General features: G+C 42.7%; 1 protein-coding gene across 21 annotated transcripts in view; it reads right to left on the bottom strand.

Moving 5' to 3' along the window:
• celf2 (cugbp, Elav-like family member 2) overlaps positions 1-21291 on the bottom strand; it is an 850872-nt gene that overhangs the window by 512770 nt on the left and 316811 nt on the right. For all 21 annotated transcript variants that reach the window (XM_060842659.1, XM_060842645.1, XM_060842654.1 and 18 more), the window contains exon 2: positions 5388-5423. Coding sequence is in view for 18 of the 21 variants with exons in the window: in XM_060842645.1 (XP_060698628.1) it covers positions 5388-5423 (36 nt within the window). In the remaining 3 variants the exon portion in view is untranslated. The remainder of the gene's footprint in view (positions 1-5387; positions 5424-21291) is intronic.

Below are 21291 nucleotides of genomic sequence, written 5' to 3'. Positions count from 1 at the left end.
GCATGATCAAATGGCAGAGCTGACTTGATGGGCTCATGGACTATTTATGGAGTGAGATTTCCTCAGAAATCTGTTCATGATGAATTTGCTAATGTCTTTTTTTTTAAAAAGGAGAAAAGCTTTCATCCTCCTTTGAAGGGATGTAAACAATAGGATTGTTTGTTATTCTTATTCTCGGAGTCAGAGTGTTTTAGTTCAATGAGATAATCCTTTATGAAGCAACAGCTCTCTAAAGGTTGCCTACTCTTTGATGGACTCCTACTGATGACAAGTACACAATGCTCTGTTCATGAATGACACTCAAACACAGCAATAGCCCTGCCCCTGGACTCCTGCCATCCCTGTACTGCTCTTTGTTGGCTTGCCTTTCTGGTTAAAATGTGCTCCGAGGTCTACAACTCCCACAGCTGAAGAGGGGGAATCCTACATCTTGAGTTGTGCGGGAGACAAAACATCCGATTTTCCAATAAAAAAAGATCACTTGGGATAGTTTGGAATATTAAAGCATGCATTTTAGATTCAATACTCCCGGTCCACAGCTTTGTAGCTGATGCCGGTTTTCATGGAGCCCATCAAGTTCAATTATAGGTCCTGTAGGAATTTCCATCAATAATTTGGTCTATAATTGTGGGGATCACCCTCCGAGGCCCATTAGCTGACATTGCCATATGACATCATATCCACGAAGCAGCGAAATCAGTTTTGGCACAAGTGACTAAATTACTAATAACTGCTCAGAAACTACGTGGATCAGGACTCCCCCCCGTCATAACAGCACGAGTCTTTGATCTCCGGCCTCGTGCAGCAGGAAGCTGGGGAAGGGAATTTGTTATGTTCCACCCCTCAAACATCAGCATTTTCTCTTAGAACAGTGATCTCCACCGGGACCAACGTAGGAGGATAGATTACGGAAAGATTATTGGCGATTCCTGACTTGAACATCAAATGGCCATTCTTGGGGACGCACCCATCGCTTCAAACAAGCATCTCGTCCTAACTTCACGTCTCACAGCAGTGTCATTTTTTTTTGTCTGAAGTGATTCAAAGCATTTCTTTCAGGGAAACCAGAGGCTAGCAACAGTCTTGCCAATGGTGCTCGTGTCTTGAGACGGATATCTTTTCTAAAATAAAGCCACTACAGCACTGACATTTCTTGTTCCTTCACCTTTTAATTTGATTCTCAAACAAGTGGGAAAACAAAGTATTTTCACATAAACAATATGCAGTCAAGTATTTTCATAATGATAGATTTGAAAAATTAACTTTTATGTGCAGGATTACATTTCTGGGAGTTGCTATTCAATTTGGTGATATCTGCTCCATTGGAAGCAAGTGTAATAGTCTTCAATTTAATATCATCCATGTGGTAGCTGGTAGTGCATTCCACACACACACACACACACACACACACACACCTCCCTGTGTAAAGAACCTACCTCTGACATCTCCCTTGAACTTTTCTCCAATTACCTTAAAATTACGCCCCTTGTGATAGTCACTTCTGCCCTGGGAAAAAAATGCCTCTGACTATCCACTCTATCAATGCCTCTCATCATCTTGTGCAGCTCTATCAAGTCACCTCTCACCCTTCTTTGTTCCAATGAGAAAAGCCCTAGCTCGCTCAACCTTTCTTCATAAGACATGCTCTTCAATCCAGGCAGCATTCTGGTTATTCTCTGCTCTCTCTCGCTCTCAAAAGCTTCCATATACATCCTAGATGAGGTGACCAGAACTGAACACAATATTCCAAGTGTGATCTAACTAGGACTCTATACTGCTGCAGCATAACCTCATGGCTCTTAAAATCAATCAATCTCCCTGCTAATGAAAGCCAACATACCGCACACCTTCTTAACAGTCTTATCAACTTGGGTGGCAACTATGAGGGACCAAAGGACACGGACCCCAAGATCCCTCTATCCCTCCACAGTACTAAGAATCCTGCCTTTAACCCTGCATTCTGTATTCAAATTCAACCTTTCAAAATGAATTGCTTTACGCTTTTCCAGGTTGAACTCCATCTACCACTTATCAGCCCAGTTCTGCATCCTGTCAATGTCGGTTGCAAACTACAACAGCCCTCCACACTATCTACCACTCCACCTGCCTTTGTTTCATTGGCAAACTTACTAACCCACCCTTCCACTATTTGAGGCGACCAGAACTGAACCAGACTTCCTCATCGAAGTCATTTATGAAAATCACAAAGAGCAGAAGTCCCAGAATTGATCCCTGTGGACCACCACTGGTTACTGAGCTCCAGGCTGAATATTTTCCATCTACCAGTACTCTCTGTCTTCTATGGGCCAGCCAATTCTGTATCAGACAGCTAAATTTCCCCGCATCCCATACCTTCTTATTTTCTAAATGAGCATACCATGGGGAACCTCGTCAAATGCTTTGCTAAAATCCATGTACACCACATCCACTGCTCTACCTTCAATGTGTTTGGTTACATCCTCAAATTACTCAATAAGGCTTGTGAGTCATGATCTGCCTCTCACAAAGCCATGCTGCCTATCTCTAATGAAAGCATAGTTTTCCAAGTAATCAGAAATCCTATCTCCCAGATCCTGTCCAATAATTTGCCCACCACAGAGATAAGACGGACTGGTCTATAATTCCCAGGATTATCTCTATGCCCTTTCTTGAACAGGGGAATAACATTTGCCACCCTTCAAATCATCTGGTACTACTCCAGTGGACAGTGAGGATGCAAAAATCATCAAAGGTGCAATCTCTTCACTCACTTCCTGTCGTAACCTTGGGTATATCCTGTCTGGCCTAGGGACTTATCTATCCTTATGTTTTTCATTATTTTCAGCACATTCTCCTTCTTAACATCAACCTGTCCAAGCATCTCAGGCCATTTCATGCTGTCCTCACAAACAGCAAAGTCCCTCTCAGTAGTGAACAATGAAGTATTCATTAAGGCCTCCAGGCACAAGTTTCCTCCCACTGACCAGCCCTGTCCTCACTCTGGATATTCTCTTGTTCTTCATGTGAGTATAGAATGCCTCAGGGTTTTCCTTAATCCTACCCACTAAAGTTCTTTTATGCCCCTGTCTAGCTCTATTAAGTCCATTCTTCAGTTCCTTCCTGGCTACCTTGTGACTCTCTAGAGCTCTGTCTGATCCTTGCCTCCTCAACCTTAATCAAGATTCCTTCTTGCTCTTGACTAGATGTTCCACATCCCTGGTCACCCAAGATTCCATCACATAACCCTAACCCAACCTTCACCCTCACTCTAACCATCCCTTCCTTGTCTTTGTGGAACAAACCTGTCCAGCATGATTAGCAAGTGCTCCCTAAACAACCTCCACAATTCTGTCATGCATTTTCCTGAGAAGATCCATTCCCTATTTAGGAGCTCCAGTTCCTGCCTAATAGCATTGTAATTCCCCCTCCCTCAATTAAATACTTTCCCATGCTTCCTATCCCTCTCATGACTGTAGTAAAGGTCAGTGAGTTGTGATCACTGTCACTGAAATGGTCTCCCACTGAGAGATCTGACATCTGGCCTGGTTTGCCAAATCAAATATGGCCTCTCCTCTAGTTGGCCTATCTACTTATTGAGCCAAGATTCCGTCCTGGATGCACTTGACAAAACTACTCCATCCAAACTATTTGGACTAAGGAAGTTTCAATCAATATCAGGAAACTTAAAATCAGCCATGACAACAACCCTGTTATTTTTACGCATTTCCAATGTCTACCTCCCAATCTGCTCCTCCGTGTCTCTGCTGCTATTGGGAAGGCTTGGGAAAACTCCCAATAAAGTGACTGCTCCTTTCCTGTTTCTGACTTCCATCAATACTGACTCTGTAGACAAACCCTCCTTGACAACCTGCCTTTCTGCAGCTGTGATACTATCCCTGATTAGCAATGCCACTCCCCAACCTCTTATCTCCCCCAAACCATTCCTTTTGAAACATCTAAACCCTGGAACATCCAACAACCATTCCTGTCTCTGTGATATCCAAGTCTCCATAATGGCCACAATATCATAGTTTCAAGTACTGATCCATGCTCTGAGTTTGTCAGAGCTGAAAATGTGTTGCTGGAAAAGCGCAGCAGGTCAGGCAGTAGCTGAGCAGCAGGAGAATTGACGTTTCAGGCATGAACCCTTCTTCAGGGTTTGGGCTCATGCCCGAAACGTCGATTCTCCTGCTCCTTGGATGCTGCCTGACCTGCTGCGCTTTTCCAGCAACACATTTTCAGCTCTGATCTCCAGCATCTGAAGTCCTCACTTTCTCCTCTGAGTTTATCACCCTTATTCCTGATACTATTTGCATTAAAATAGATTCAAGGATAGATTCAATAGATTGCCTTTCTGTATTATTCAAAAGGATGCAATAAGTATACAATTCCTAACCAGGAAAAACTACATTTATTTGTTGAGGGAATACCCTGTGCATATTAAAACCTCAAAAAGAAATTCAGAATACATTGCTCCAGTTCATATCACATCCCTCACCAAATTCCACTTATCAATCACTCCTGTCTTTATGGACTTCCATTTGCGCTCAGGCCCTGAAATCTTGAATTTAAAATAGTCATCATAAAAATGTACAAATTCCTCCACAGCTCTTTTCCAGCCCCACAACCCTCCGAGAACTCTACACTCCTCCCGCTCTGTCTCACACATCCATCAATTTTCTTCCATTGGTGACAAAGTTTTCAGCTGCTTAGGTCAACTCCGGAACACTCTCTTGGATCTTCCCTGTCCATCCAACCCTCCCTTCTCCTTTCAGACACTCCTTAGGACCCATTGCTTCAATCAAGCATCTCGCCCTCTCTCCTAACATCACTTTCATCCAGCAACGTCAACCTTTTTTTTGTCTGAAGTGATTCAGAGTGTTTCTTTAGCTCACGCAATGACATCAGTGTGAGTTGCCGTTCTGATAAGAGTGTCAAAATAAACCAAGAAAGGTCAAAAATTAAACTTGAGAAAAAGCAAATTCAAGACTAATATCAGAATATTCTGCAAATAATGAGCAATTAATTCATTCAGCTAGGATGGTGGATGAAAAGAAGATTGCAAGTGACTTAGTGACAGTTGGATGTGACTATGTTTTCTACATGGATGAGCCGAGTTACAGTGAATAGCTTTCTTCATCTGTATTTATCTTGTGACCTTCAGAAGCATTATGGAGGAAATCAACAGGGGTGCACAAGACCTCTGAGCCAGAAAAAATAAATCAACTAATTTGCTGGTTCTACAGAAGCTCCCTCCCAACTGCACATCAATCCGTTATTCCAATCTAACACAGACGTGCAGCACTGCCTCAAAATTTGAGAGTGACCTTTTTTCTCACTCCCAGTCCAAGCTGAAAAAAAAGGGAACACAATCTGTCGGCCAGAGAAACACAGAACCAGTCTCCTACCTTTGTAATGATCCAGTTATCTCTGGGCTGCTCTGCCTGCAAAAGAGAAGGAAAGCATAAATATTAAGAGCAAAATCCCACGGTCAGTTTTCAGTTCTCTCCCATGATGTCATGAACGCTTGCTAAGTCGGGGGTCATCCAGTCTTCTGGGAGGAACTGAAATGCAGAGTATTTCTTAAATGGAGGCATTTTGATGTCCACAAGGTGTGAAGGTGCCAGCAGTGTTCTGGGGTGGACAAAGTCAGAAGTCACACGATGCTAGGTTATAGTCCAATAGGTTTATTTGAAATCACAAGTTTTCGAAGCGCTCTTCTTTCATCAGATGTGATTTCAAATAAACCTGTTGGACTATTACCTGGCATCATGTGACTTCTGATGGTGCCCAAAGGGACCTCTGTGTTCTTAACCCCAGGTTATGCAATGGTAACAAGCCAATGCAACAAGCAGTTAGGAAGGTGAGCAATATGGCGGAATTTAACCCAACAGCATTCAGTACAGGAGTACAAAATGTCTTGCTTCAATTGTGTGGAACCTTTGCCACAGCCACCACACCCCAGCTCCCCCCCACTCCCAACTCAAGGAAGTATTTACTTGCCATAGATGGAATGCTATGGAGTTTCACTAAACTAAATCACTGGGATGGATGCAACTGTCCTATTTAGAGACTGAAGAGGCTGAGCTTCTGATCTGTAGGAGTTCAGAAAAATGAGAGGTAATCTGACTAAAACTTACAAGAATTCTTAAAGGGTTAAACAGGGGAGATGCAGAAATGATCATGAGCCATTGAGTCGAATGACAATCTCATCCCTGTATCCGAATGCAAGCCAGTCCTCCACAGCCAGGAGCCACTAATTTGGAAGAGGAAACCTGCCCAGCTTTCTAACCCAGGAGTGCTGTGGCCTTTTGCGAGGGCCACACTCTCAAGTGGATACCATAGCTTCAACCAGCCTGGGCTGCACACTGCAAGGAAAAGGTGCAGGCAGGTGACACGTGGAGGCAGATTCTGTCTATGTTTTAGCTTCACACAGAGACAGTAGAGCTTTTCAAATCATCTGCAATGCTTGTCCATCTATTCAAGGTCAATGAAAGTTAATATACAGCAATGTGTATCCCAGTGATGCAGTGACCTACAGTGCAGCACCATACACAGCCTTAGCTCATAGCACCTGAGTGCCGTAATTATCATCTGTTCTTGCTCTGACCTTTCAACATGGGTCATCATGTTGAGACATGCATTTCACAACTCTTCTCCACTTTGTTACAAATAGTTCAATAAAATCTTGCTAAGCTAGCAACAGAATCCAATCTTCTGACTTTGATCGCTTACAAAAAGCGCACTTTTAGGTAAAAAGTTTAAACCGTTTGAAATTGTTGGCACGTTCACATGAGGATTTTGTTCCAATGGCAACAGCCATTGCCTGCTAATGCACCCAAAATGGTTATTCTAGTGGTATCTAGAGAGTGAAGACATTATTGTACAACTTATTAGGCTCATTAGGAACACTGAAGTGTATATAAAACAAATGGCAAAGTCATGAAAAACAGTACGATGGGAAATAACATTCTGATTTTTGTACTCAAGACTGCATAGGGTTTGTTGATTGCTTCGTTAGCCTGTTGTGTTACCTTAAAAAATTCATAAAAACAACCCTAGATCTCTCACCCTGCACCTTTTTTTTAAACAATTGTACTACATAGCTCGCATCCTTTCCTTATGCTTTATCAAAATGTATTATTTTGATAAAATCTATTCATTTCGAATTTCATCTGCCCATTTCACCAGCTTTTGTTCACAAGTTTTGAGAAGATTTGTAGCTCAGGTTGAGGTTCTGGATGTAGGTTTACTCGCTGAGCTAGAAGGTTCATTTTCAGACGTCTTGTCATCATACTGGATAACATCATCAGTGAGTCTCCAGATGAAACACTGGTGGCATGGCCTGTTTTCTATTTATGTGTTTAGGTTTCCTTGGGTTAGTGATGTGGAAATGATGTCACCACAGGAAATGGCATCACCAACCCAAAGAAACCTAAACACAAACAGAAAGCAGGTCATGCCACCAGTGTTTCATCCGGAGGTTCAGTGATGTTGTTATCTAGTGTGGTGACGAAACGCCTGAAAACTAACCTTCCAGCTCCGTGAGTAAACCTACTTCCAGAGCCTGCGTCCTTTTAAAGTCTATTAGTATCTTCCTCACATCCCCTTGCAGCTTTGCAAATTTCAAAACTATGCCCTGCACCCCCAAAAGTCAGTTATTAATGTGGTTTGAAAACAGAAATGGAGTAAATGCACAGTAGTGTTTTGAAATTAGGATCATTGCATATGTATTAGAAATGAAGCATTTATCCTACCAGCCCTCAATTCTTGGCTGGCTCTTGTAGTACAATGGAAGTGCCCTTAGCTCTGGGCCAGGAGACTTAGGTTTACGTCTCTTCTGCTTCACATGTGTATAATAACATGTCTGAAGAGGATGATTACAAAGATCTATAAATGAAGCATACAAATCAGATCCCAGCTAAATTTCTCATCCTCAGAATGGTTAAAGCACTGCTCAAGTTCCCCACTCTAATATCCTGCAGTCAGACGTGAACCCACAATCTCAGAGTCAAATGTGCCATCAAGCAGATCAAACGCAGAGTGCGATAAAAGCCAAGTTTGAAGTTATCAATTTCCCTACATGGTGACTATTTCCAATTGGGAAGAAAAGGCAGGCTGTCGAGAGATGATAATAATGTGATTTCCCACTAGCAAAAATCAGCAGGCAAGATAACTCGGAACGAAGAGACTTGGGGTTATGGTACTTATCTGGTTACTCAGCTCACAGGGTGGTGAAGAAAATTAAGGAGCAGAGAAAAGCAATTTTTTGGTTGGCACACAGACTGATTTGAACAATTTCCTTTCACTGGAGGCAAGCAACATTTGACATTTACTGAGCCGTATTTCCTCTTGAGTTTTCACGGCAAAGACAGATCTATTTTTACTTACTAAGAGGGCCAAAAGATGCAGAACTATCAAGTGGTTTGTCTCATTAGCCAGTGTATGCGTTGTACCCAATGTAATGGTAGAGCAAACCCAAGGAGGCCAAATGGTCTCACTCCTTTGTTGCTGTTACCATCTGTTCCTTTGGATTTCCCCCCAGTCTCTGAACCCTCTTAGTTAGAGCAGAGTGATGGACATTATCCACTGTACACGTTGTACCTTAGAAGCAGGAGAGGGCTAGAGAGATGGTGGTATGTTCAGAGATTAGAGTCACAGTCTAACTGAAGCCTAATCCAAGACCATTATTGGAGCTGAATTGTTCACTTTTAGGCCTTCTCTCTTCACATGGGAATCCTTGAACTTTGACATTTCCTGGAACCTCCCCACAGAAACTCTGCGACTGTTATCTGTAGGGTATAAGCCAATGCATGCATGCACACACACACACACACACACACACACACACACACAAAACCCCAAAGCCAATGTATTATTTACACTATGATATCAAATCGGGTTGAATTATGTAACATTGTTTTTGTTCTTTTGCTATCATTGGATGCAAAGTAGTTACAGTGAAGCCCTGTGTACTGGGTTTGTTTCATGGTCATGGAATGGCTTTCAAAAGAAGAAACCAAAGCCTCAAAGAACTGCATTACGGTCGTGGGGACAGAAAAGGGACATGGCGAGGTGCAGATCCGTTTGCTAAAAGTCAACTGTGTTGGAGCTGTGGCCCATGATTCCTGTGATCATGAGATAATAGAGTTTAGAGATAGCACTCCAGACCATGATCTGTATTTCCTTCAACCATTGCCTTTTTGGGGTGGGGAGCAAGAAAATGTATGATGATGAGTCTCAACAACGTGGTGTTGAAATTAAAAAGCAATTAAACAAAAAGGAGCCAAAAGTAGGTAATACTTTAGCACACAATCATAACAAGGTAAAGGTATAAATTCAGATATCAAGGAAACTCCAAGTTTGGTCACCTAGCTCTGAAGATTAGTTGATGGATTGACCACCTGAGGTAGGATCTGGCTCACAGCATTTCTAAGCAACCAGTGGGTATTCTTGTGATGGGTTTAGGGTTGGTACGTAATCTAGCTGAGTAGCTTTTAATAAAGCTGCCTCGCATTTTGTGAGTAGCGCATGACATATTGCGTGACATTGGTATCTGGGCCATAACCATTGGAGTGTTATATGGAAGAGGCAGAAAACTGAAGGATTGGGAGAAAAATGTAACTGTAGTCTTCTCTTGTTGCCCTTTGTGAACAGTGACTGGTAAGTGGGAGAGTAACCAGTGTCATGGGTGGAATGAGGAAGTTCATAGCAAAAACAGAGCTAGCAATAGGACATATTATCTGCATTTTCCTCTCTGTCCTAATTTGGGTCTGGACCACAGAGCAGTGTTCTAGAATCACAGAATCCCTACAGTGTGGAAACCGGCCATTCGGCCCAACAAATCCACACTGACCCTCTGAAGGGTAACCTGCCCAGACCCATTCCCCTACATTTACCCCTGACTAATACACCTAACCTACACATCCCTGAATGCTATGGACAATTTAGCATGGTCAATTCGCCTTACCTGCACATCTCGAGTGTGGGAGGAAACCCACGCAGATTTGGGGAGAATGTGCAAACTCCACACAGACGGTCACCCGAGGCTGGAACCGAACCCACGTCCCTGGCGCTGTGACGCAACAGTGCTAACCACTGAGCCACAATGCCTTTTCTTGCCAAGGTTCGTTCAACCTGCTTAGTGTCACCTTTTGATAAAAAGTTAAAAATCACACAACACCAGGTTATAGTCCAACAAGTTTATTTGGAAGCACTAGCTTTCGGAACGCTGTTCTTTGACCAGGTGGGTGTGGAGTATATGATTGTAAGACACAGAATTTATAGCAAACGTTTACAGTGTAATGTAACTGAAATTATCTATTGAAAAAGACCTGGATTGTTTGTTACAATTATATTTTACTTTGCTCAAAAACTGCATGATTCCATGTAAGATTCTGTAAATCCTTTTTTTAGAAATAGAATCAGTCTGAACATTGGCGCACAGACAGCCTCACACCTTCAATGCATTGTCTGGGCTGACATGGCACCTATTGTTAAAGTTCACTTGAGAATGAAACTTATAAAAAGTTCTGGGATTTACACTTGAACGAACTGAAACCAACATGACCTTTCTAAAAGATGAGAGACTTTACAAACAATCCAGGTCTTTTTCAATATATAATTTCAGTTACATCACGCTGTAAATTTTTGCTATAAATTCTGTGTCTTATGATCTTATTCTCCACAACCATCTGATGAAGGAGCAGCGCTCTGAAAGCCAGTGCTTCCAAATAAACCTGTTGGACTATAATCTGGTGTTGAGTAATTTTTAGCACACCCCAGTCCAACACTGGCACCTCCAAATCATGTCCTTTAGACAAAAGTGCTTGAAGATGTAGTGGTGCAGAACCATTTCCATTTAAGATCCAGGATAAAGTGTGAAACAGATGGCCCTGCCGCATGAACATTCCTGAATGGAACGTAGCTTGCTGGATAGCCAACAAAACCTGGCCAATTTCAGGATATCTGTAACAATGATCTCAGTGGCTAATGAGCCCTGAATAAGTAAACAAATTGTGTTGGGTTCACTGCTTGTGGAGTGTGCAATGTGAAAGATTCAGTCAATGTCTCCAAGTGTATGTGTGTACATGCGTATATGGAGTGTGTGTTTCTAATGCAGGAACTAGGCCACTGCTATCAAATTTGGCTACTGGAATCTAATAGTGTACACACAATTGCACCCAGCACTTTTAGCACTTGTTGAGAACCCTTGTTATTAGTAAAAGTCACCACATTTGATAGCATGCTGTGACTCGGTTCTGTAAGTAATGCATTAGTTTTTGGGTTTGCAAGTGCTAAGGTTCTACAAGTTACCAGGTTATACAACTGGCATTTCATAGAACTGTTACTTTCTCTGCCAGACAGTGTGAGCTAGAATCATAGAAACCCTACAGTGTGGAAGGAGGTCATTTGGCCCCTTGGGTCCACACCGCCCCTCCGAAAAGTATGCCCCCCCCAGACTCAGCACCTTACCTAATCCCTGTGACCCTGCATTTCCCATGGCTAATTCACCCTAACGTGCACAACTTTGGACTGTGGGAGGAAACCAAAACACCTGGAGGAAACCCATACAGACACATTGACTGTGCAAACTCCACACAGTCACCCAAGATGGAATTGAACCCAGGTCCTTAATGCTGAGCCACCAGGCCACTGTAATGACTTGGTTACATCGGATCTTTATGGATCTCATACCCAATCAAACAGTTATTCATTGCAGGTTCAGTCACAAAATGTGTTGTTTCAGTCAAGTCACCTCACTTGCACTAATCAAAGTCCCCATCATCACCTGTCTATCAACAATCCTTTTGTTTGCTGTACCAATTTCCTCACAGACTCTCGCCCTGGACTCCATCTCCACCCACCCCTCAATCCTTGCCCTTTCTCACTCTCCGGTCATCAATACCACCCATTCCTCACTGCTTCTTGCTCTGAAGAAAGGTCACCAGAATCAAAATGTTTTCTCTTCAGATGCTGCCAGACCTGCTGAGTTTCTCCAGCAATTTCTGTTTTAGTTTGAACAGTAATTCATGTTGACTGGACTCCTTACAATAGTAGAAGGCAGTGTAGTCATTTGTACATCCAACTCAGGATTAGGGGAATTGTTTGATGAACTCCCAATTCAGCCAAGATGCCATTTAAAAGCAACACCCTAATTTTATGCATGTTCACATGGTGCTCCACCTAGTGGCAGCTATGGTTACAAATGCTGCCTTACCTTGGTGTTAAAGATCACACAACACTGGGTTATAGTGGCATAGCTCGCAACACCAGGTTACAGTCCAACAGGTTTAATTGAAAGCATTAGCTTTTGGAGTGCTGTTCCTTCATCACGGTGGTTGTGGAGAATAAGATCATGCTCACAAAATTTATAGCCAAAGGAGTCCAGTGTCATGGAGATATGATGCAGTAAACAATCTCAGATTTAAAACTTTCATCTTTTATAATGGGATATGCTGGCTTCTGTTCTTTGATATGTACATCCCAAAGTTTTTTTTAAAAATTACATTCTCAAGATAGCTCAGGTTTTTAAAGAATAGGTGTGAAATCTGTCTGTGTCCCAATGCTATGTCAGAACTGATAAATCTGAGTCGAGTTTTACAGAATCTTACGTGGATTCATGCAGTTTTTGAGCAAAATAAAATGTAATTCTACAAAAACAAATTCACGCCATAAACTCAAAAATGTGCACATGCAAGAACAACAGATCGAGTGCGCATGTGAGTGTGCGCGTGTGGGTGTGAGTGCATGTGATAGAGTGTGTGTGTAAGCTTGGTTAAGTGTGTGGGCGTGGGCGTGTGAGTGTGATGGGGTATGTGTGAGAGTGTGCGTGTGTTATTATGAGCGCAGGGGCGTTTGTGTGTTATGCAGTGGGGTCACCTGTAGTGTGACATGAACCCAAAGTCCCGATTGAAGTCATTCTCCTGAGTACCGAACTTGACTATCAGCCTCTGCTCAGCCACTCTGCATCACTGCCTGTCCCAAAGTCCACCTTGGAGGATGGTCACCAAAGGTCCGAGGCTGAATGTCCCAGACTGCTGAAGTGTTCTCCGACTGGGAGGGAACACTCCTGTCTGTTCATTATTGTGTAGTGTCCGTTCATCTGTTATCGTAGCGTCTGCTCAGTCTCGCCAATGTACCATGTTGCAGGGCATCCTAGCCTCCAGCGTATGAGATGGACTATGTTGGCCAAGTCACATGAGTACTTGCCACGTACATAGTGGGAGGTGTCCCCATGTGGAAATGGTGTTACCCATGTCGGTACTCTGACACGTCTTGCAGCAGCTGCTGCGGCAAGGTTGTATGGTGTTGTTGTCCTGAAGACTGGGCTGTTTGCTACGAATCATGATCTGTCCGAGGTGTGGAGATTGTTTAAAGGTGAGAAATGGAGGTGCGTGGGAGGTCTTGGCAAGGTACTTATCCTCACCGATACTGTGTTGAAGGTTGCGAAGAACATAGCATAGTCGTTCACCTGCCGGGAAGTACTGGACATTGAAGAGTACCCTATGTGTATCTCCTGAGGAGGTCATAATCTTTGTGTGCCCATGGATGTATGCCTTCACATCTGTTATCAGTGAATGGATTGAGGCTTCATTCGATAGAACAACTTCTCTTGTGACCTGCTGGTACCAGACATTTCCCCAAGTGCAGCTATAATGTACAAGTTCATATGTTTCTATCGTGACTACAATTCGACATTGCAAAGTGAGCTTCGTCTATTTCAATAAAGCAGAGCTGATGGATTGTAGGCTACATGTGTGTTGAAAGCAAAATACAGCACAAAGGAGCTTCAAGATGAAATATCAATGGGTTGCCAACATTAAGGAGTAGGTGTGGACCAGGTAAAATGTTACTTTATGAAGTAATGAATAATAAGTGATCCAGACTAAAAAGCAAACTGTGAAGAACCACAGAACAACAAAAAAAAATGTAGCACAAGAATAAATGTATTGTACTAGCATGAGTAAATTGGACCTTATGAGATTCCTTCCTCCGTATCCTATCAAAGCCCACAGCACTGGCTTCTATTCCAGTCTCCTTCATGTTTATCTAACCTTCAAAATGGATCTTTTTTATGTTATGGGAGGAGGACACAAAAGTCCAATACATCATTTCAACTAGGCACTGCAAAGCTAAAGAACATATGTTTCACAGTCCTTAGGTTTCAGTAAAAAGTACCTCTTCCATTACTTTTTCCATTCCGAGTCCAGGAGCTGGACATTAAGTATAATTTTCTCGACCAGAGGCTAACAGGGGACACCGGCATGAGCACATTCTTCAAATCTACCTCCCCATCTTTAGATCTAAACAGCCTGAGGGTTGGGAACAATGTAACAGTGCTCAAATCCGAAAGGAGACTGCAGAGGGTTAAAAAGATATATAGATGTAATATTTTCAACCATTTCATAACCATAGTATTATAACCATTTATGGGTAAACATGTGAAAAATATAATAGCATTCAAGTAATGGATGCTATGGTGTGCAATCATTTCCAACCTAGATGATATTTACAAATTGTTGAATTAAGGGAGGAACGAGGAAATTTGCCTTTCGCAGTAACGGGTGAAGTATGTGTATAACCTTGCAGCTGTTTTAACATGACTCAGCTGACAGCCCTTGTGCCACAAGGTTGTGGGTTCAATTCCACAAACATCCTCAAAAATCCAACCTGATGTTTCAGTGCAGTCCCAAAGGAAGTGATGCACCTTTCCAGAACAAGATTAAGTATCAATGTACCCACAACCTCAACAATCACACACAAAGAATTGGACGGAGCTGAAAGATGATAACTCAGCGACGTTGGTGAGCTGGATTGCTGCGAGAACGATGTTCCTCACTAATTTCTCCTTCCCCACTCCACAATGTTTACTTCTTGTCTCAGTGTGTCCATTTGTGTATTCATGGAATTTTAAGAAAGGGGCAGAGCTTAAGTTGTAGAGTATAGATTAGCATTTCAATTAGTTTGTTTTTAAAAATCTAATTTGTAGAAACATTTGGATTACAATACATCATTAATATTTTCTTGATGGAAAACCTGGAATGCGTAAGCTTTTAGCCTGAACTTCACGATTAGGTTAAAATTGTCCAATTTGCTGATTTAATCAGCTCTTCACATTACTGACCCAGCTGGGAATGGACAGGCTTGATTTCCAGCACAGCATCCCATCATTTAATTGTTGCTGAACTAAACAAACAGATACAGATACTGGTCAGAGGTGGACACTGCTTTGAGAGTGTTTGAACTTTTCAACTTCCCTCTTTCCTTTGCAGAGGCCTACCGGGGGTACAAGTGCTTTTCCTCCAACTGATATCCCCACTGTGTTGAAATCCATATAAGTTGTAAAATCACCCACTTCAACCTCAGAACTGTGAAAATCATGTCCTTCAACCTTCTCCTCCTGTAAATAATTTCCTGCAATTCTAACTGATTGGTCTGGTGTTTTTTTTTACCCTATTTAACTTCAATAGCATTCTGTACTTTGGGTCCTGGCCAATATTCATCTCACAATTAACATCACTGAAGAGATTACCTGGTCAATGGCCGAGAACTACTGTGACAGTTGTTGAGGTGCATGTAGGCACCAATGATATAGGTTAAAAAATGGAATGGGCCCTACAAGAATTTAGGGAGTTAGGAAACAAGTTAAAAAGTAGGACCTCAGAGGTAGTCATCTAAGGATTGCTATCAGTGCCACGTGCTAGTCAGAGTAGAAATGACAGAATATTCAGGATGAATGCGTGGCTTGAGATTTGGTACAGGAGGGAGGGATTCAGATTCTTGGGACATTGGGACCGGTTTTGTGGGAGGTGTGACTATTACAAATTGGATGGCCTACACCTGGACTGGACTTGAACCAAAGAACTTGGGGGTGCTTTTGCTAATGCTGTTGGGGAGGGTTTAAGCTAATGTGGCAGGAGGATGGGAACCAAATGAGGAGGTTGGTGGACAGTAAGGAGGTAGGAACTAAAGCCGGTAAGGAATTAGATAATGAAGTTAACGTGAGTAATGGGAAGAGTAGGCAGGAAGTGGAGGATGAATGCAGAGGGACTGGTGGTCTGAGGAGCATTTGTTTTAATGCAAGAAGTATAGTAGGTAAGGCAGATGAACTTAGGGCTTGGATTAGTACCAGGGAGTATGATGTTATTGATATTACTGAGTCTTGGTTGAGGCATGGGCATGATTGTCAACTAAATATCCCAGGATATCGATGCTTTACGTGGGATAGAGAGGGAGGTAAAAGGTGTGGAGGAGTTGTATTACTGGTCAGAAAGAATATCACAACTGTGCTGAAGGAGGGCATTATGGAAAACTCGAGCAGTGAGGCAAAATGGGCAGAGCTCAGAAATAAGAAGGGTGCGGTAACAATGTTGGGGCTGTACTACAGACCTCCCAACAGCGAGCATGAGATAGAGCTCCAAATATGTAAACAGATTATAGAAATGACGTAGGAACAACAGGCTGATGGTGATAGGAAATTGTAATTTTCCCAACATTGACTGGGATTCACCTACTGTTAGAGGTCTGGATGGAGCAGAATTTGTAAGGAGCATCCAGGAAGATTTTCTAGAGCAGTGTGTAAATAGTCCAACGCGGGAAGGGGCCTTAATGAACCTGGTGTTGGAAAATGAGCCCTGCCAGGTGATTGAAGTTTCAGGAGGGGGATTATTTTCGGAATAGTGATCACAATTCTATAAGTTTTAGGATACTCGTGGACAAAGATGAGAGTGGTCCTTGAGGAAGAATAAAGAACAAGGAAAATTTACAGCCCAGGAACAGGCCCTTCAGTCTGCCAAGCCTGAGCTGATCCAAATGTACTGTCTAGACCTGTCAGTCAATTCCTAAGCATCTGTATCCCTCTACTCCCCATCTATTCATGCATTTATCCAGACGCATCTTAAAGAAGAGTGTTAAATTGGGGAAATGCCTACTATGCCAAAATTCATCAGGAACTGAGGAATTTGGATTGGGAGCAGCAGTTTGAAGGAAAATCCACATTTGATATGTGGGAGGCTTTTAAAGAGAGGTTGATTAGAGTTCAAGAGAGACATGTTCCTTTGAAAATGAGGGATAGACATGGCAATATTAGAGAACCATGGACGACAGGTGAAATTGTGAGACTAGCAATGAGGAAAAAGGAAGCGTACATAAGGTCTAGGTGACTGAAGACAGACGAAGCTTTGGAAGAATATCGGAAATGTAGGACCAATCTGAAATGAGGAATTAAGAGCGTTAAAAGGGGTCATGAGATATCCTTAGCGAGCAGGATTAAGGAAAATCCCAAGCCTTTTATTCATATATAAAGAACAAGAGGGTAACGAGGGAAAGGATTGCCACTCAAGGACAAAGCGGGAAGGATATCCATGGAGTCAGAGAAAATGGGTGATATTCTTAATGAGTACTTTGCATCGGTATTCACGGAGGAGGGGGACATGGTGGATGTTGAGGTTAGGGATAGATGTTTGATTATTCTGGGTCAAGTCGGTATGGGGAGGGAGGAAGTATTGGGTATTCTAAAAGGCCCTAAGTTAGATAAGTCCCCAGATCCGGATAGGATCTATCCCAGGTTTCTGAGGGAAGCAAGACAGGAAATAGCTGGGGTTTTAACAGATATTTTTGCAGCATCCTTGAATACTGGGGGAGGTCCCAGAGGACTGGAGAATTGCTAATATTGTCCCTTTGTTTAAGAAGGGTAGCAGGGATAATCCAGGTAATTACAGACCTGTGAGCCTGACATCAGTGGTAGGGAAGCTACTGGAGAAGATACTGAGGGATAGGATATATACCCATCTGGAAGAAAATGAGCTTATCAGTGATAGGCAACACGGTTCTATACAGGAAAGGTCATGTCTTACAAACCTAATAGAATTATTTGAAGCGGTAACAAAGTTGATTGATGAGGGAAGGGGTGTAGATGTCATATATATGGACTTTAGTAAGGTGTTTGACGAGGTTCCCTGTGGTAGGCTGATGAAGAAGGTGAAGGTGCATGGGGTCCAGGGTGTTCTAGCTAGATGGATAGAGAATTGGTTGGGCAACAGGAGACAGAGAGTAGTGGAAGGGAGCTTCTCAAAATGGAGACCTGTGACCAGTGGTGTCCCACAGGGATCCATATTAGGACTAATGTTGTTTGTGATATTCATAAATGTTTTGGAGGAAGGTGTAGGTTGCCTCATTAGCAAGTTTGCAGATGGCACTAAGATTGGTGGAGTAGCAGGTAGGGAAGGGGACTCTCAGAATATAGCAGAATATAGATAGATTGAAGAGTTGGGCGGAGAAATGGCAGATGGAGTTCAATCCGGACAAATGCAAGGTGATGCATTTTGGAAGATCCAATTCAAGAGTGAACAATTCGGTAAATGGAAAAGGCCTGGGGAAAATTGATGCACAGGGAGATCTGGGTGTTCAGGTCCATTGCTCCCTGAAGGCGGCAACACAGGTCAGTAGAGCGGTCAAGGCAGCATTATGGCATGCTTTCCTTCATTGGACGGGGTATTGAATACAAGTGTTGGCGGGTCATGTTACAGTTATATTAGACTTTGGTTCGGCCACATTTGGAACACTGCATACAGTTCTGGTTGCCACATTATCAAAAGGATGTGGATGCTTTGGAGAGGGTGCAGAGGAGGTTCACCAGGATGGTGCCTGGTATGAAGGGTGCTTGCTATGAGGAGAGGTTGAGTAGATTAGGATTGTTTTCATTGGAAAGAAGGAGGTTGGGGGAGTTGGGGGGGGGGGGGGGACTTGACTGAAGTCTACAAAATCATGAGAAGTATAGACAGGGTGGATAGCAAGAAGTTTAATTACCAGGGATCACGAGTTCAAGGTGAGAGTGAAAAATAAAGGGAGATATAGGTGGAAAGCTTTTCATGCAGAGGGTGGTGGGTGCCTGGAATGCATTGCCAGTGGAGATTTTAGGGGCAGGAACAATAGCATCATTTAACATGTATCTAGACAGATATAGGAATGGGCAGGGAGCAGAGGGAAACAGATCCTTAGAAAATAGACATCATGTTTAGATAGAGGATCTGGATCAGCATAGGCTTGGAGGGCCGAAGGGCCTGTTCCTGTGCCGTAAGGTTCTTTATACTTTGAGTCAATATAGTGAATACTGACTTCTGGTTTTGTGTCAAACAGCACCTACAGGAATTCAAACTTGAAGAATAAGTAGAAAACTACAAGTGAGCATTTGCTCCTTCCTAGGGTGCACTGTTGAGGTTCCTACAAACTGTAACTCTCTTGTGCTCAAGAACTGATGAGAATTTCCACTCCAAACACTTAATCTCCTTGTAGAACTCGAGAATACGTTACAGTTTGTTAAATGAGGTATAACTGGGTTTTTAAAATGGTATTCTAACTATTGCATTGGCATGTCAGCTTTCTCACCTGACACACATGACGAAGATCGCCACAAAGATCATCTAAGCAGAAGAAACAACACGGCTTGTTTGGTAAGTGCGGTCAACAAAGACCCCTCCTCGGTTTCCTTTGGTTAACATAATGTAGTTTGCTGTATGTTAGAAACTAGTTTCAGGTTACATGTGGGTGATAGACATTGCTAGACACTGTGGGGAAGAGCCAGATATTCAATCTCACTCCTTAGCTCAGCTGCTTTGTCAAGTCCACATGACAGCATTATAGTGGGAGGTGCTGTGGCAATCAGACTCCTCTACGACAGTAAATTTCATAAAATTTCACTGGCTTCATGAAGCTCATTTCAATGATGTGGAATACCAAATTCTGCTACATTGTTCAAAAAATCCACATTTCTAAATACATGATTTGTTCAAACATACTTCTTTATTTCAGCTTTCATCTTAACACAACCCTCATTTATTCCATCATCTGAAAATTTAAGAAGTGTAGAGTTGCAGGTTCTTTTAACGTTGTGGTTTGCTATGGGTTAATACTTCCAGTGGATTAGCTGCTTGTCTCCTGGATGACCACACTGATGCTGTACTCAAAGTCATCTCAGGTTGGTGCTAATTTAGGCTACTGTCACAAAGTGGAAACTGCCAGCCAAAGAGATCATTTGATCTTTTGAGGTCAGTGGGGACACATTTCCATGCCAAGTCTCAGTACCGTTTCTTGGAGCTAGCTGTTGGCAAAATGGCTGTTGTCAGGAGTATGGTGCTGGAAAAGCACAGGGCTAGGCAGCATCTGTGGAGCAGGAGAATCTACGTTTTGGACATAAGCCATTACATATTTTTCTGTAATTTGGGAAACAAATCTTAGCAGGATGTATACAATTAATGGGAAGGTCCTAGGGAGTGTTGCTGAACAAAGAGACCTTGGAGTGCAGGTTCATAGCTCCTTGAAAGTGGAGTCACAGGTAGATAGGATGGTGAAGGAGGCGTTTAGTATGCTTTCCTTTATTGGTCAGAGTATTGAGTACAGGAGTTGGGAGGTCAAGTTGCGACTGTACAGGACATTGGTTAGGCCACTGTTGGAATATTGCGTGCAATTCTGGTCTCTTTCCTATCAGAAAGATGTTGTGAAACTTGAAAGGGTTCAGAAAAGATTTACAAGGATGTTGCCAGAGTTGGATGATTTGAGCTATAGGGAGAGGCTGAACAGGCAGGGGCTGTTTTCCCTGGAGCATCAGAGGCTGAGGGGTGACCTTATAGAGGTTTACAAAATTATGAGGGGCATGGATAGGATAAATCGACAAAGTCTTTTCCCTGGGGTTCGGGGAGTCCAGAACTAGAGGGCATAGGTTTAGGGTGAGAGGGGAAAGATATAAAAGGGACCTACGGAACAACTTTTTCACACAGAGGGTGGTACATGTATAGAATGAGCTGCCAGAGGAAGTGGCGGAGGCTGGTACAATTGCAACATTTACGAGACATTTGGATGGGTATATGAATAGGAAGGGTTTGGAGGGATATAGGCTGGGTGCTGGCAGGTGGAACTAGATTGGGTTGGGATATCTGGTCGCATGGATGGGTTGGACAGAAGAGTCTGTTTCCATGCTGTACATCTCTATGACTCTATAAGCCCTTCCATACAACCGTGACTATATGCCACAATTACAGTCGATTTTGCTTTAACATGATGGTTACGTTCTTGTTCAACCCCATATTATAGAAAAATTGCCCTTTAGAAACAGCGCTTAAAGTGTTGGTGCTGTAATCACATTACAGCTAACACACATTTTAACAGTTCACACTTTAGAAACAAACAGTGTCCCCAGTTCACCAATCGGCTTACACCAAATTTGTGTTGATGAAATGCGTGTGGTAGCAGAACGACCGATACTTCAATGGCCATAGGATACTTTGGGATTACTTGGGAATTGCATAGGGAAGT

Source organism: Hemiscyllium ocellatum, chromosome 23, assembly GCF_020745735.1.
Source record: "Hemiscyllium ocellatum isolate sHemOce1 chromosome 23, sHemOce1.pat.X.cur, whole genome shotgun sequence".
Lineage (NCBI taxonomy): Eukaryota > Metazoa > Chordata > Chondrichthyes > Orectolobiformes > Hemiscylliidae > Hemiscyllium > Hemiscyllium ocellatum.
The sequence above is the reverse complement of the archived record's forward strand: the minus strand, read 5'-3'. Positions and strand labels throughout refer to the sequence as shown.